This window comes from Prunus persica, chromosome G3 (genome assembly GCF_000346465.2).
Source record: "Prunus persica cultivar Lovell chromosome G3, Prunus_persica_NCBIv2, whole genome shotgun sequence".
NCBI lineage: Eukaryota > Viridiplantae > Streptophyta > Magnoliopsida > Rosales > Rosaceae > Prunus > Prunus persica.
Genome location: NC_034011.1, coordinates 16,397,616 through 16,411,893, shown reverse-complemented (window position 1 = coordinate 16,411,893; position 14,278 = coordinate 16,397,616). Strand labels below are relative to the sequence as shown.

At 35.3% G+C, this 14,278-nt stretch overlaps 2 protein-coding genes across 2 annotated transcripts; one reads left to right on the top strand and one right to left on the bottom strand.

Annotated features, from left to right (window-relative positions):
- Nucleotides 430–3,184, top strand: LOC18782861 (histone chaperone ASF1B). Its single transcript, XM_007214973.2, has 3 exons — nucleotides 430–726; nucleotides 2,152–2,267; nucleotides 2,366–3,184. Exons 1-3 carry the CDS (start codon nucleotides 618–620, stop codon nucleotides 2,708–2,710), a joined length of 570 nt encoding a protein of 189 aa, XP_007215035.1. The 5' UTR covers nucleotides 430–617; the 3' UTR covers nucleotides 2,711–3,184.
- LOC18782925 lies at nucleotides 3,701–7,405 on the bottom strand. Its single transcript, XM_007216152.2, has 6 exons — nucleotides 6,907–7,405; nucleotides 6,734–6,784; nucleotides 5,380–5,627; nucleotides 4,329–4,451; nucleotides 4,183–4,236; nucleotides 3,701–4,096 (listed from the first exon to the last, which is right to left on the bottom strand). Exons 1-6 carry the CDS (start codon nucleotides 7,079–7,081, stop codon nucleotides 4,037–4,039), a joined length of 711 nt encoding a protein of 236 aa, XP_007216214.2. The 5' UTR covers nucleotides 7,082–7,405; the 3' UTR covers nucleotides 3,701–4,036.

Sequence of the window (14,278 nt, the reverse complement as noted above, 5' to 3'; positions counted from 1 at the left end):
TTAGATTATTATTTGTACATTTTTTTTTAAAAAAAAAAAAAGAAAAGAAAAAAAAAGAAGCAAATAAAAGTTAACTTCCACTTTCTTTTTTTTTTTTTTCCTTTCTAATTTTTATGGAATACCACTTTCTCTACTTTGTTGCCTATTAATTCAAAAAATATCAAAATTATCCAAGTCCATGGCAACTTAGGACACGTGGATAGCACGTGTTGCCATTGCATCGCATCCATTTTCTTCTTCTTTTGGCTCTAAAATATGCCTCTTCCCGCCCCAAGTTACCCCCACCGGTAAATGACAGTTTCTCACCCAACCACCCAAAAAACTCCCGCCAAATCGAAACCGGCTATCGCCCGTACCCATCCGGTAACTATTTTGTTTTGATTTTTTCTTTTGCTCTTTAAAAGGAAAACAAATCAATTTCCCCAAACCCAACAATCAAAATCTCGCAAAAGCCCTAAAATCAGAAAAGGAAAGAGAAAGAAAAAACAGTTTGTGATTCTTGGGGTTTGCTTCATTTCGATGAAGGTGCTGGAGCCTAGGGTTTCAACCGGTCCGTTCACGAAATCCTCCTATGCGAACAAACCCACTGTGTTTTTCTTCTCCGGGGCTTCGTTACAATGAGCGCGGTGAACATCACCAACGTCGCTGTGCTTGACAATCCGGCTTTGTTTCTCGCACCTTTCCAGTTCGAGATTTCTTATGAGTGCTTGACCCCTCTCAAAGACGGTACCAATTCACTCTTCTGCTTTTTTTCTTTTTTCGGTCTTTCTCTTGTTCTTGTTTTTGTTTTGGGACTGTTTGAATTTCAATTAGGGTTTTCTCTGTTTGGTTCACGAGAATATTATAACATAAGGAAATGCAAGTGTTTGATGTAATGGCCTATGGGTATAGCTTGTCCTTGCAAAACCCAGATTTCCTTGCCTTGCAAGGAAATGGTGTCCAAGAGCTCATATACGAGAGCTCAGGATATTCTGTTTTGTTGATGGGAGACACTGAGAACATACACTAGTTGATTGTGTTTGTTGTTGGGGTTTCCGAATGAGTGTCACCTTTATTTTTTCAGAATGTAGTTTGAACTTGCAAAAAGGGACATTTGGTGGTGTGTTTGAAGGTGTTGCCCGTTGGATTCTTGATATAAATAAGAAAAAATTGATATAAGAGAATGTTGTGGAGATTCTGTGATGCTGAAGGAAATCAACTGTGTTTTGTAATGTTTCTGCATTTGTAATTGGGTAGTTATTTTTCTGACTTATCTAAAAGAAAAAGAAAAAAGATTGATGACATCTTTTCTATCATTGTCTTTGTTTGATTTATCAGCTTAGCTAATAAAATGTAATGTGTCTGCATTTCAAGAATGTGATGTATATAATGGATTTTGGAACAGAAATAAATTTAGTTAGAAATAATAGATACATACATATATATATATATATATATATAGTTGCCTCTGCTGAATGAGATAAAGTGGCCTCATTGGATGTTAAATTGAGGTACTTCAGCTGGTGATGGAATGTAACCTGACATTTTACATCCACGAGCTGTAATTATGGCACCTGGATGAGGTGCTCCGGTTAGTGAGTGATCATTGGCCTTAGTAATGCTGAGGTCTATATAGCACCCTTAAGAGAAAACAAAAAAGGCTCTGTCAAAGAGTGAAAATGTAGCACTATGCGGTTTTTAAAAAAAAAGAAAAAAAAAGAAGAGAAGATTTAGAACGTACTAATTTGAAAGTTTGATTGGCAGATTTTGTTTTAACCCACAAGTAGCACCAACTTGAAAAACATGGACTCATTTCTGGCGAGGACATTGACTCATTTTGAGGAAAACAGACAAGTAAATAATCATGGAGATATTCTTGCCATTCCTTTAAATGTTTTGGAAATCATACTAGTAATATCCTATTTAATTAAACCATGTAAAGAGTCTAAATTAAATGTGAGGACTTTTAGGGTAATTTGGATTCCAGGTTGTTGAGTCATCCCCTCACGGGTGGTGATGATTGTTTGTATGATATCTGAATAGAATTGGGAGCTGAATTTCTCTTAAGTGAGATTGCACAAGTGGAACCAAGTTTCAAATACTTTTGCTAGTTCTGTGTGGGACTAACATTAATTGTTAGAAGTAAGTAATCAGTTTCTCATCCCAATACAGATTTGGAATGGAAGCTCATCTATGTGGGATCTGCTGAGGATGAGACTTATGACCAACTATTGGAGAGTGTACTTGTTGGGCCTGTCAATGTTGGAAACTATCGTTTTGTACTACAGGCAAGCTTCCACCGAATTCTTGTACCGTTTCTTTATACCTGATCCACATGGTGCATTTGAATATGAATCAACGCTAAGTTTTTATGAACATTTTGCAGGCAGATCCTCCTGACCCATCCAAGATTCGTGATGAAGACATTATTGGAGTGACAGTGCTTTTGTTGACCTGCTCTTATCTTGGTCAGGAATTTATCCGAGTGGGCTACTATGTTAACAATGATTATGATGATGAACAGCTGCGAGAAGAACCTCCTCCAAAGGTCTTAATTGATAGGGTTCAAAGAAACATTTTGTCTGATAAACCCAGGGTCACAAAGTTCCCCATCAATTTCCACCCAGAGAATACTGAGAATGGAGAACAACCGGCACCTGATCAGCCTAACGAGGCAGATGGAAGTGGAGACTTGCTTGTTGCGCCTGTAAACCCTTCAGAGGAGCAATGACCTTAAGTATTGAACTCACAGGCTTCTTATTCCTTTTGGACTTCCAGTATTCTCTTTCAAGGGATACATTATGCATACTATTTTACTGTGTCTTTGCCAAAAAAATTAAGAGAATGATACCAAGGCTTGACCATACCAAGGAAGGGGTTTGAAGTTTACAACTTCTGCCCTGGAGCTGTGGCAAATATTGGTTCAGGAAGCCATTCTGACTTTTGGTGATTGGAAATCTGTTTAGTTTCTACTTTTATACTTTCTGTGCTCTGACTGGAATTCTCAAATTTGTAGTAATAGGACAGATTTTCACTTTGTTAACTTGACATCATGTGAATGATTGTAACTTTTTGGACTTCATCACTTTTTCAGTTTTTTCTTTAGTTTATGTTTGCTTAATCAAGTAAGCTGGAGCTTATGGTGCTGACCTGGCAAAGAAAAACTAGGTTACTAAAATGCAATGGTTTGGATCTTTTCTGCCTCTATTTTTTTTCTTCCGGGTCTGAACTCAGTTCTATTAAGATATTAAGATGTAGCGTGTAATGTTTGAGTTATGGCATCGTCAGCAGAATGCCAGAGTAAAGTAAAATCGCAAGACAAACGACGATGTTTACCTCTGCAACTTCTAGGCACTTTTACTGGATTATATGAAATTGGATACGCTCATAAGATAGATTAACAAAAATAATGGTAGATTTAAACAACCCTAAAACCGGTTAAGGATGTAACTGAAGAACCAAGCCTACATTTTAGCTTGTGGATTCACTGATTCAAGAAAATGTCTCCCAACAAGTTGTTCATGGTTTTAGTTGTGACTATTGTTAAAGTTAATCTAAATCTTGTGAGTTTCAGGGAATGGCCGGTGGGATGGGTCGAAATATTATCCGGAATTTGCTAATGTCATATGCCTGCATGGCTAATAATATCTGACTATGGTCAATTGTGGGTCTCAGAGATAACGGATAGAAACCGCTCGTGTGCGATATGGAAGATTGACCGTATCATAACTTGTAGTATCCAAACGCATTCTATTATAAATTCCACGTAGCCTAAATAAACAACTTCAGGAATGCAAAACCTGATTGTCTTCTCCTGATAACAAAAACCTCTGCAACTGGATACCAAAACTTCGCAAGGAAAAAATTTCATGCTAACCCCAAAATTTCGCGACAACAAAACAACAGAGTAAAGTAATTAATTATGAAATGATTGTTTAGCTACATTACTCAAAAGTGATGAAAATCTTCAAAGGGGCTGCAGTATTTCAGTACAAACCAGCAAAATCCGCATTTGCTTTCTCGCAGGACGGCAAACAAATGTAACGTTCTCAGTACTTCATTTACGACTTCTCTTGGCTGGGTTCTCTTTGGATTTCTTAGCACCATATCTCATTCTCTGCACAATGGAAGATGTGTGTTAACAGACTTTTTATACATTTAGAGCCTAAATTCATTCAAGCATTGTGGCATGGTGTTTTTTACCTTCTTTCTTGACACCTTCTTCTCTTCTCTTTTACTTTTCTTTCTCGGCATACCCTGGAATAAAGTAGCAGAGATGGATTAGTTTCCTGCACACACAAGTGATAATCAATCTGCTGGTTTATTTTAGCAATATAAGAAAAACCAACCTGCGAATTAGCTAAAATTCTAGCATATAAAGCAGGGGTCTCCTCTTCTTCAATTTTCCCATCAGTGTTCAGCATGGTCTTCAACCTACCTTCGTCCAATAATTTCTCAGACCGAGCATGTCTCTACAATAATGCCAACAATATCATTAGTCATTAATAACAGTGAATGGTCTTGATAAGACCACAACAAAATACTGGCACCTCCTCAATTAAATGGCAGCTAGCACACAATAATAAAGCTGTATTAATCTGTTGCTTACAAAACCCCTAATAGTTTGGAACCCTTCAAGAACCTCCACATTTTGTGGGATTGATTGCATATCACTTTGATGAGATATCAAAAATTGCTGAGCATACTTACAGATTCTATGCTTCTGCATATATGCCCTAAGATTTGGAGATGAGCCCCCATTACATGCAGGTCAAAAACAAAGTCTACACTTAAAAATTCCAAATTGGGGTCCATCATAGAGTGAAATCTCAATGCTTTTCTCATAGAGTTATTTTAACTGTACCTTTCTACTCACTCCTATCATCCATTTTCACTTTCCCTTCCCACTAAATGGATGTGTTGCTCTTGCTTTTACTTTAATGCCCAACATTCTGTGCGATAAAGAGTAGATGACCTGTTAATAGTTTTGTAGAACTTCTCTTTCAATATTTTAATATTCTTTTAGTACATAATAAACCAATAGTTGGTCACCACTTTCTCTATCCTATTCCAAGTCTACTTGTCGCATCACATGTATTTCCTTGTCATTTTGCATTACCAGTTTAAATATCAGAAATAATCTCAAATTCAAAACAGTTGAAAGGAAGAAAAAGGAGTATTATAAACTTTTTTTTTTTTGGGCTGACAGTATCATCATATTTTCATAACTATAAAACAAGAAAATAAACAATTCAATCCAATCCAATCCAAGTATTTTATTTTCTTTCGTTTTCTTTTTTAAAGTGGCAAGGTGTCATATCTTGATGGCAAACAATTGAAGTTACAAACAGCAAATGATGATTTTTTTCTAGAGAAAGATAATTATGCCACACATCTTACCTTGGATTTCAAATGAGCCCTTAAAGTCTCCTCATTCAAACAGACAACTCTAGGGCATATCCTGCATTTAAAAGCTGATTTGCATTTGACAACGCAGTCTGGGAAATCAACTGGTAAAGATTCCTCGTTGGCCACGATGTTAGATTGTTCCTCTAGTATTTCCGAACCACTTTTACCAAACAACTGATTGGCCAAAGGAACTTGTCTTTCATTTCCGGTTTTAGCATCATCTTCATAGATTGGCAGATCTGATATGAAAAATGATGTCATATATCCAGGAAATGCAGTCCTCCAGATGCATAGGAGTATGCATCTTTTCAAACATTAAGATATAAAATGCACTCAACAATAAAATCAAGGTGAATATAATTATTTTATGAACGAAAATTTCCTTGTTTAATTTGCAAGGATAACAGTATCTTGCATGATTCCATAATTCCACAAATGATCATGAGGTAAATGTAGCAACTTCAAATAAGGCCTCCACTTTTTAACCTCCAGAGAGTGATCATATACCATTGTGCTATGAAGGGTAGAAATAACTATATTGCCCAACTATAACCTTGTAACAACTAAAGCAGAAAAGCTTCCATGATTTCAAGAACTGCAAATGATGTGTGTGCTTAGTATCACAATGATAAGACTAGCAGAACATCAAACTTGGTGAGCCACATCTGATAAATCTCCATTTGGATCCTATCTCTCACTCATGACCATTATCACAACCGTGAAAGTACTATATCAAATTATGAGGAGGTAAAAGATAACTAATTATGGGAAAAAAAAAAATTTCTCTGCAAGAGATCATTTATGAGATAATAAAGAAGAGAGAGGACTGTTCTATGCAATCACCCCCTCTAACTTGTGAAGAAGCTCTTGAAAGTACTAGAGTGCCCGACATATGTTGTCTCCACCAATCTTTTAAGCAACGCAAAAAGGCGTAACAAGTTGCCTGCTATGTGATTGGAACCCATTTTTCCATATCAACTTTATGCTGATCCTAACCACGGGTCACATAATTTTCATGTTCAACAACATATCAATGCAGGAGTATATAAAGACCTGTTTTTTCTCCACCTTTTTTAAACTATTGTTTTCTTTTTATTTTCTTTCTATTTTTCCCCGGAGGAGGAAGACCTAAAATAAATAACATGGGTAGAGGTAATTAGGAAAGATACAAAAGTCTCTAACTTAAATAAGAGGATCAGAAGGAAAGATACAATAGTCTCTAACTTAAATAAGAGGTTCAGAAACACAATGAAAAAGGAAAATTGGTAGCTGTATAGCAATGCAAACAAATCAAAATTCACTGATACAATCTACAAAGAGTTATTTGCTTTCAGACAATCCCTACCTAACGAGTCATCAGGAACTTCATTTGCTGAGCTATCCTCACTTTGATATCCTGGAAGCCAAGAAAAGAACAGAAAAACTCAATTCAGCAATATTAACCAATACCCAGATAAACAAATAAATAAAATCATATAAATTTCAACAAATTATAACATCAGGAAAGGATGAAAAAACCAGAGGAGGTAGAGCAAGCCTGAGCATCCTCCTCGAGTTCTTCAACCACATCATCATCATCATCTGAGTCCTCTATGGCTTCTGGTTCTATTTCAGAATCCGAGGAGGATGAAGATGAATTCGAGGGACCATCTCTGTCGCCATGTTCTAGCTTGTAGAATCGCCGCTTTATCATTTTGCTTCGCAAGTGTAACTGTGCGCACGCAAAGAGATAGATAGAGAGGGAGAGAGAAGAGACAGACAGAGACCGAAAGAGAGAGAACAGAGTGAGTGACGGCGGCTGAGCGGAGAGAAAGGAGGGAGGGAGGGCTTAGCGGTATGAGAAAGGAAGAAATCCTTGAATATTACACTTCTAACCCCGTCAGCTACATGATGTGGCATAAGCATTAATGTTAATATTTTTTTGGACAACAGGCTTTTTTATATATTTATAATAGCATTTTTTTTGGGGTAAAAGTTGTTTATTAAACTATTTGAAATGAGCGGGAAGGATAAGTTGTTTGCCAAGTTTCCCTTAATCAAAATTGAAACTAATTTAATAACTAAAATGCCCTTATTTTAAATAAAATATTTTACATACAAAATTTTAGTTTTAAAAAATCAATTTTTTAAAACTAACATAAACACAATACAATATTTTATAAAAATTATATTTTCAGAATTTTTATTGTTTAATCACATATAAAAATATTATTTTTTTCTTAAAATTAAATAATATATTATTTAAACATGTTTCAATGAAGTAAGAATTAAGTATAGGTATTTGCATCAGTGAACTGAGCTTAACTGAGTATATAAAAAAAAACCATTTTGACCAAAAAAAAAAAAAAAAGCATTTATGCTCTCACTTCGTTGTGTGGTAGACATGCCCGTCCAAAAACTTCCTTTCACAAAGCTTGGCACCCAACGACGTCTTTCATCATATAGGACTCGTAATCAATCATTATTCTGTAACTCATACTTCTCAATCATCTCTTTCCAACGATCTTCAAACTCAATATTGGTCAATGAATCATACACGATGTTCTCCAAGGCAAATTTAATAGATTCATAGTGCTTGTAACTCTTAAGCTTTTTATGAAGCTTCTTCATTATATGCCATAAGCACCAACGATGCCTAGTGTTAGGAAAGACAATCCCAATAGCATTTTTCATGGCCCTGTCTTGATTGGTAATTATCCCATATGGAGCATGCCCAGACATGCATGCTAGCCACACTTTAAATAGCCAAACAAATGTCTCAGTATCTTCACTTGAAATTAGTCCTGATCCAAGGAAAATTGAATGCCTGTGATGATTGACACCTACAAAAGTATTTGTCAAGTAGGTCGTATCAAATGTAATGGCATCACCAAATTACTCTTGGAATCTGCCCAAAACACATTCCGTAATCGACCACTTTCATCTAGATTAATTGAATAAAAGAAATTTGCATTTTGAGCTTGCATCTTAAAGAAATACTTTTGAATTGCAGTTGCAACTCCTTCCCTAAGCTGTAATCTTCTAACTTTGTTAGTGTAATTTCTACCATCCTTTTCCATGAATGGCACATTCTCAATCCCTCCAGCTTCAACTACCATTGAATTATAATTCTTATTTACTTTTATTCCAACTCTATCATTCATTTCAATCTTCCTTTTCATATACGAACTTATTGCACGATTCATTCGAAAATATCGAGCATTGTCTGATTCAATCCATGATTATGATCAAGTTTGACCCAAGTTCACTTTCCACCTTCCATCCAAGCATATACCTACCCTAAGTTAAGCCTTGCAATTGCATTTTATGCTTGGATATGGCTTTAGGACATTTTGAGCTTGCATATTTCAACTCCCCACAATCTCCTTTCTTCGATGATCTCTTCTTCATTGAGAAACCTACTCGATTTGCATATATTTTTCTTTTATAATAATCAAGAACCTCATCAGCTGTGTTAAAAATCATATTTACCTTAGGTTCTTGTGTTGTTTCTTCTAGATTCATTGTATTCTCCAGTCTAGTCTCACCAATCTCAAACTCATCATTTTCTTCACTTATCTCCAAATTTGAATGGCTTCTTGAAGATTCTTCCATCCTAAATAATTCCAAATATTAATATAAACTTCCTGTAATACATATGCAGTATAATACCAATAAATTTAAGATTGTATATATGTATGTGTATGTAATTTAAGAGCACTTATACAAGAACAATTATGATAGACAAGAACAAGGTTGGTTGTTTAAATAAGCAATCCCTCATGCAACATGGTTTTCTACATCCTACTATTTAGTATTGTATGGCTGAGACAAAGCAACTGACCTTGGAAGGATTAACAACTCCATTGTTGAGACAAAGAGACTGACCTTGGAAGGATTACCACAATAATATATATTATATACCTGGGTAAAATCTAGGATCTACCTAGATTAGGAAGGGAGTGCTATGGAGACACGATACTCCTATCACAGCCACATTCTAGCGATACTCATATCACAGTGCAACAACAATGAAGGAAGGGAGTGCTGTGGAGACATGAGGAAGAGTTGAGAACAGATGTGCGGCCACTTACCAGGGACGTTAGGGTTTTTTAATTTGTTTTTTCAGTTTTTTTATTTATTTATAAGGATTATTGAAAAGAGAATAAATAAAAAATAGAATACACATGGAAACATTCATTAATTGACATGGCATGACACATCAGCTGCCACATATGGTGGTCAGCTAAGTTGGTCAATGTTGTGTGTCTAAATAGCATTACTCATATTTATAATAGCAAATTTTTTTTTTGGGTCAAAGTTGTTTACTAAACTATTTGGAATGAGTGGGAAGGATATGGATTCTTATAAGTTGTTTGCTAAATTTCCCTCAATCAAAATTGAAACCAATTTAATTACCAAAATGCCCTTATTTTAAATAAAATATTTTGTATACAAATTTTTAGTTTAAAAATCGATTTTTTAAACCAACATAAACACAACACAATATTTGATAAAAATTATCTTTTCAGAATTTTAATTATTTTCTCACATTAATAATTAATAGATTAATTAAAAATATTTTTTTTCTTAAAATTAAATAATATATTATTAAAACATGTTTCATTGAAGTAAGAATTAGGTATAGGTATTTGCATCGGTGAACTGAGCTTAACTGAGTAAAAAAAAAGTCAACCTAGGATCAAGAACCAATCAGACCGATTCAGATCGCTTTGGTTCCAATTTTAGATATCGAAACATTAAGAAAACCAAACTAGTGGCAATATTATTTTATATTTTATTATATATTTGTATATTACCAAGCCTTACCATTCATTACCTAAACCCAATTCCAAGAGTCCAACTATTAAAGCATTTTCACCCATTTGTCATGACAAGGGGAAAAGAGAGGCGAGGGCTGTAGTGCCAGCCCTTGAAAAAGGCACCCATTGCCATGGCAAAGGGCAATTACTATTCACTTTAAACAAATAATTTTTTATACTTAAACGATTAATTTGGATAAGATTTTCGAATAAGATTTTTGATCAACACGTGTTAATATTTATTATAAAATTCACATATCATATTTGTATTTCGGATAAGATTTTCGGTTGCCACATGTCCATATTTATTATAAAATTCACATCTCATATTTCGGATAAGACTTTTAGTGCTACAATTGTGCCACATGTCATCTCTATCTTCTAAATCCCTCTATAAAACCACACCCTCAACTTACAGCAATCATCCATATCCTCTATATACTTAATCGCTTAGATTTTACAAAACACATTATACTTCCAATGTCTTACACGAGAAGGTTGTTGGAGAGGGCCGAGCAAGAAAATGAAGAAAGAATGTGCAAACATGTTGAAGAAGAAAGGGAGTGGGAAACAGATGATGATCAAGTTGCCATGACAGTGGGACGCTCGATCAATCAAGCTAACACCACCGTGGTTCACAACCCGGCCATGGCCTGAATGTGGACAGACACAGGCATTCTCGACGTAAGAATCTCTTGGAAGATTACTTTATCCCAAATTTCTTTATACTCTAGTTTTGATTTTCAAGAGTGATATAGAATGTAGCCTGATTTGTTCAATAAAATCATGCATGATGTTTGCAATTACGATGCATACTTCATTCAGAAGTACAATGCTACTGGGGTTTTGGGTTTTCTTCTGGAGCAAAAACTTATAGCTTATTTAAGGATGCTAGCATTTGGCGCATGTGCATACTAGGTGGATGAGATTGCTAAGATGGGGAAATCCACTATCCTAGATAACTTAGGCAGATTATGTGATGCAATTGAAACTATCTACATGAGGGATTAACTCCGAAAACCTACGCCTAGGGACCTCCAAAGGCTTCTACAAAAAGCCGAGGATCGAGGTTTCCCAGGTATGATTGAAAGCATCGACTGCATGCACTAGCAGTGGAAGAATTGGCCAATTGCCTAGCAAGGAGATTATGGTAATAGGAAGGGCAAAAAAGGTATCATTCTGGAAGTCGTTGCATCATTCAATACTTGGGTTTGGCATGCCTTTTTCGAGTTGAGGGATCTCAAAATGAACTTAACGTGCTCGATCAATCCTCGATGTTCAACAATGTATTGAGAGGTCAATCCCCTCAGATCACGTATAAAATCAACAATACCATCTATTCGGGTAGGTACTACCTAGCAGACGAAATTTACCCGAGGTGGACGACATTCGTCAAAACAATTCTGCATCCCCAATCGAAGAAGGAAAAATACTTTGTTGCTATCAAGAGGGTTATAGGAAAGATGTGGAAAGGTATTTTGGTATCCTCCAAGCTCAGTGGGCAATTATTAGGGGTGCTGGGTGTATGTTTGATGAAGAGGTACTTCGGAGTATTATGATGACGTGCATCATCCTCCATAACATGATTGTGGAGGATGAGTATGATTATGATGAACCAAAGATGTTCGAACCCGATCCTATAAGCACGACATTGACAAGAATAAATGAATGGCTCGTGGGAGCAAATGGACAACCACTGGAACACGAACCCTTGATTAGGGACGGTCGTTACAACAACCGTATGATTAACCGTTATATGGAAATGCAATCTTCTTATGTTCACGAAATAAGTCAAGTTGACGTGATGGAGCACTTATGGGCTTCGAGAGACAATCACTATCAATGAAGTCAAGTTTAATGCTTAGTTTTGCATTATGTTTTGTTTGTGTTTTGTTTTGAATGATGCTTTCTTTGTGTTTTGTATTGAATTATGCTTTGTTTTGATATATGCAATGTTTTAAATAAATAGCTATATTATTGAATGCTTTCTTTATTCAATAAAAGACAAGCAATACAATTAATTAAGAAATAGCAACTCTATCAATACAATTTAATGGTTTTCATCATTTAACCAATTCGTGTTGCATCGTCACGGAAAAACCTTCTTCTCATAACATCCCCTCGTTCTTACACTACTACAAAAAGTGAAAAAGACGACCAGAAAACAACGACGGTCTAAGTGAAAACCGTCGTGGTTTTTAAAAAGACGACGGTTCTAAAAACACCGTCGTGTAATACCACCTTAGACAACTAAAAAATGGAGATTCAAATGGCTGTTCAAAAACAACGACGTACCTAATTAAACAACCGACGTCTATTTGAAACAGATTTCCGCAGTGTAAAATCAAAGCCAACAAAGAACGGCAGAAGTTATGAATCGACTGACGTAGAAAGTAAAGACGACGATTTCAATAAAAACCGCCGTTTTTACTCATAAAATAACACGACGAGGTTTTCGTATAAGACGCCGTATAATTACAAACAAATCCACGGCTTTAAAATACAAAATATCGCCGTATTAAATTAATGTACAACGACGGAAAATATAAATATATCGACGTCATTCTCGTATAGTTCTACGACGTTATCTTTAAATCGTACTATAAAATTTAACGTCGTATTTATTCATTTTATACGTCGTACCTTTAATTTAAACCGTCGTCTTAATAAGAATTTTTGTTAACAATTTTTTTCTTTGATTTTCTTATCCTACGTCGGTAGATCTACTTAATGACAAGAATTGAAATAACCACGACGGTTTATATAGAAAACCACCGACATAATCAGATTTGTCTGAGATCCCAAGGGTTACGAAATCTTACCAGATGGAACTCTGTTCCACATCATAATCTTAACAGATGACACAGATTTGCAATCAGAGAGACAATTTTTTGGAAGTTGATGATGTGTGTGCGTTTGTGTATCTACAAATATTATACCTAACGTCGTTGCAAATTTGCAATCAGAGAGACAATTTTCAACGACGGTTATATTATACCTAACGACGTTTAAAAAACAAATCAACGTCGCTCAACAAATATATTACGTCGTCTTAGTCTTACTTAAGACGACGAAAAACGACGACAGTAATACAAAAACAGTCGTTGTTTTTATATTCTTATTTTATTTAAATCTGTCATCCAAAAAAGAAACTTTACATATTCCAGAACATTAATTTCCTTCATTTTAAAATTCCTCCGGAAAAAAAAACTCTATTTATAACGCACTGTAATTGAAAAATAAACTGAAAGGTCACGGGAAAAAAAATTCTATTCATAATTTAAAAATTCAAATTCACGTCGGTTATATTAAACCTAACGACGTTAAATGAAAAGATTCCACGTCGTAAAACAAATATTGCGTCGTGTTAGTTAAAAACGACGGCATAACAAAAAACCGTCGTTGTTTCAAACTGAATTAATTTAAAATTTCTTCGGGAAAGCAAAATCTATTTATAATTTCCTCGGGTTAGTAATATTGCGTCGTGTTAGTTTACAAATTCTAGAACATTAATTTCCCTAATTTTAAATTTCCTCAAGAAAGAAAAATCTATTTATCACGCTTTGTAATTGAAAACTAAAACTGAAAGAATTCGGGAAAAAAAACTCTATTTATAATTTAAAAATAAAATCCACGTCGGTTGTATTACACTTAACGACGTTTAACAAAATAATCTACGTCGGTAATTATAAATCTACCGCCATCTTACCTTAATATAGACGACGAGAAAAGACGACGGTAGAACAGAAAACCGCCGTTGTTTCAGTTTCTTTAACAGTTTGGTCCTTTATCTTTCTGCAGGACTTGTATAGTTCAAAGCATTGACAATGTCTTCATCATATCTCCCAGCAACTACTGATTCGATTGCTCATGCTTTAGAGGCCATCTGAAGCCATTTTTATTCTTTATCGCATTCTTGAAACCCATCTTCTTCTTTTGAAGCTCTACTGATAAAGGAAGAGGCTATCACAAATCTGACGGATCTTTTTAGCCAAGAAAATCAAGCAGAGGATCAGGCACATCTGATCTTCAGATTTCCCTGAGAAGCGAACTTTCCTTCGACAGCGAGTGGAGGCCAGGCTTGCATC

What these genes read in the sequence shown, in the direction of transcription:
- LOC18782861 (XM_007214973.2), top strand. Translation starts at nt 618, where the DNA reads ATGAGCGCGGTGAACATCACCAACGTCGCTGTGCTTGACAATCCGGCT. An exon ending in CTTGACCCCTCTCAAAGACG is followed by an intron (nt 727 to 2,151) that starts GTACCAATTCAC and finishes ATCCCAATACAG; the next exon opens with ATTTGGAATGGAAGCTCATC. An exon ending in ACTATCGTTTTGTACTACAG is followed by an intron (nt 2,268 to 2,365) that starts GCAAGCTTCCAC and finishes AACATTTTGCAG; the next exon opens with GCAGATCCTCCTGACCCATC.
- LOC18782925 (XM_007216152.2), bottom strand. Translation starts at nt 7,081, where the DNA reads ATGATAAAGCGGCGATTCTACAAGCTAGAACATGGCGACAGAGATGGT. An exon ending in GGCTTGCTCTACCTCCTCTG is followed by an intron (nt 6,785 to 6,906) that starts GTTTTTTCATCC and finishes CTTGGCTTCCAG; the next exon opens with GATATCAAAGTGAGGATAGC. An exon ending in GGGCTCATTTGAAATCCAAG is followed by an intron (nt 4,452 to 5,379) that starts GTAAGATGTGTG and finishes GCATTATTGTAG; the next exon opens with AGACATGCTCGGTCTGAGAA.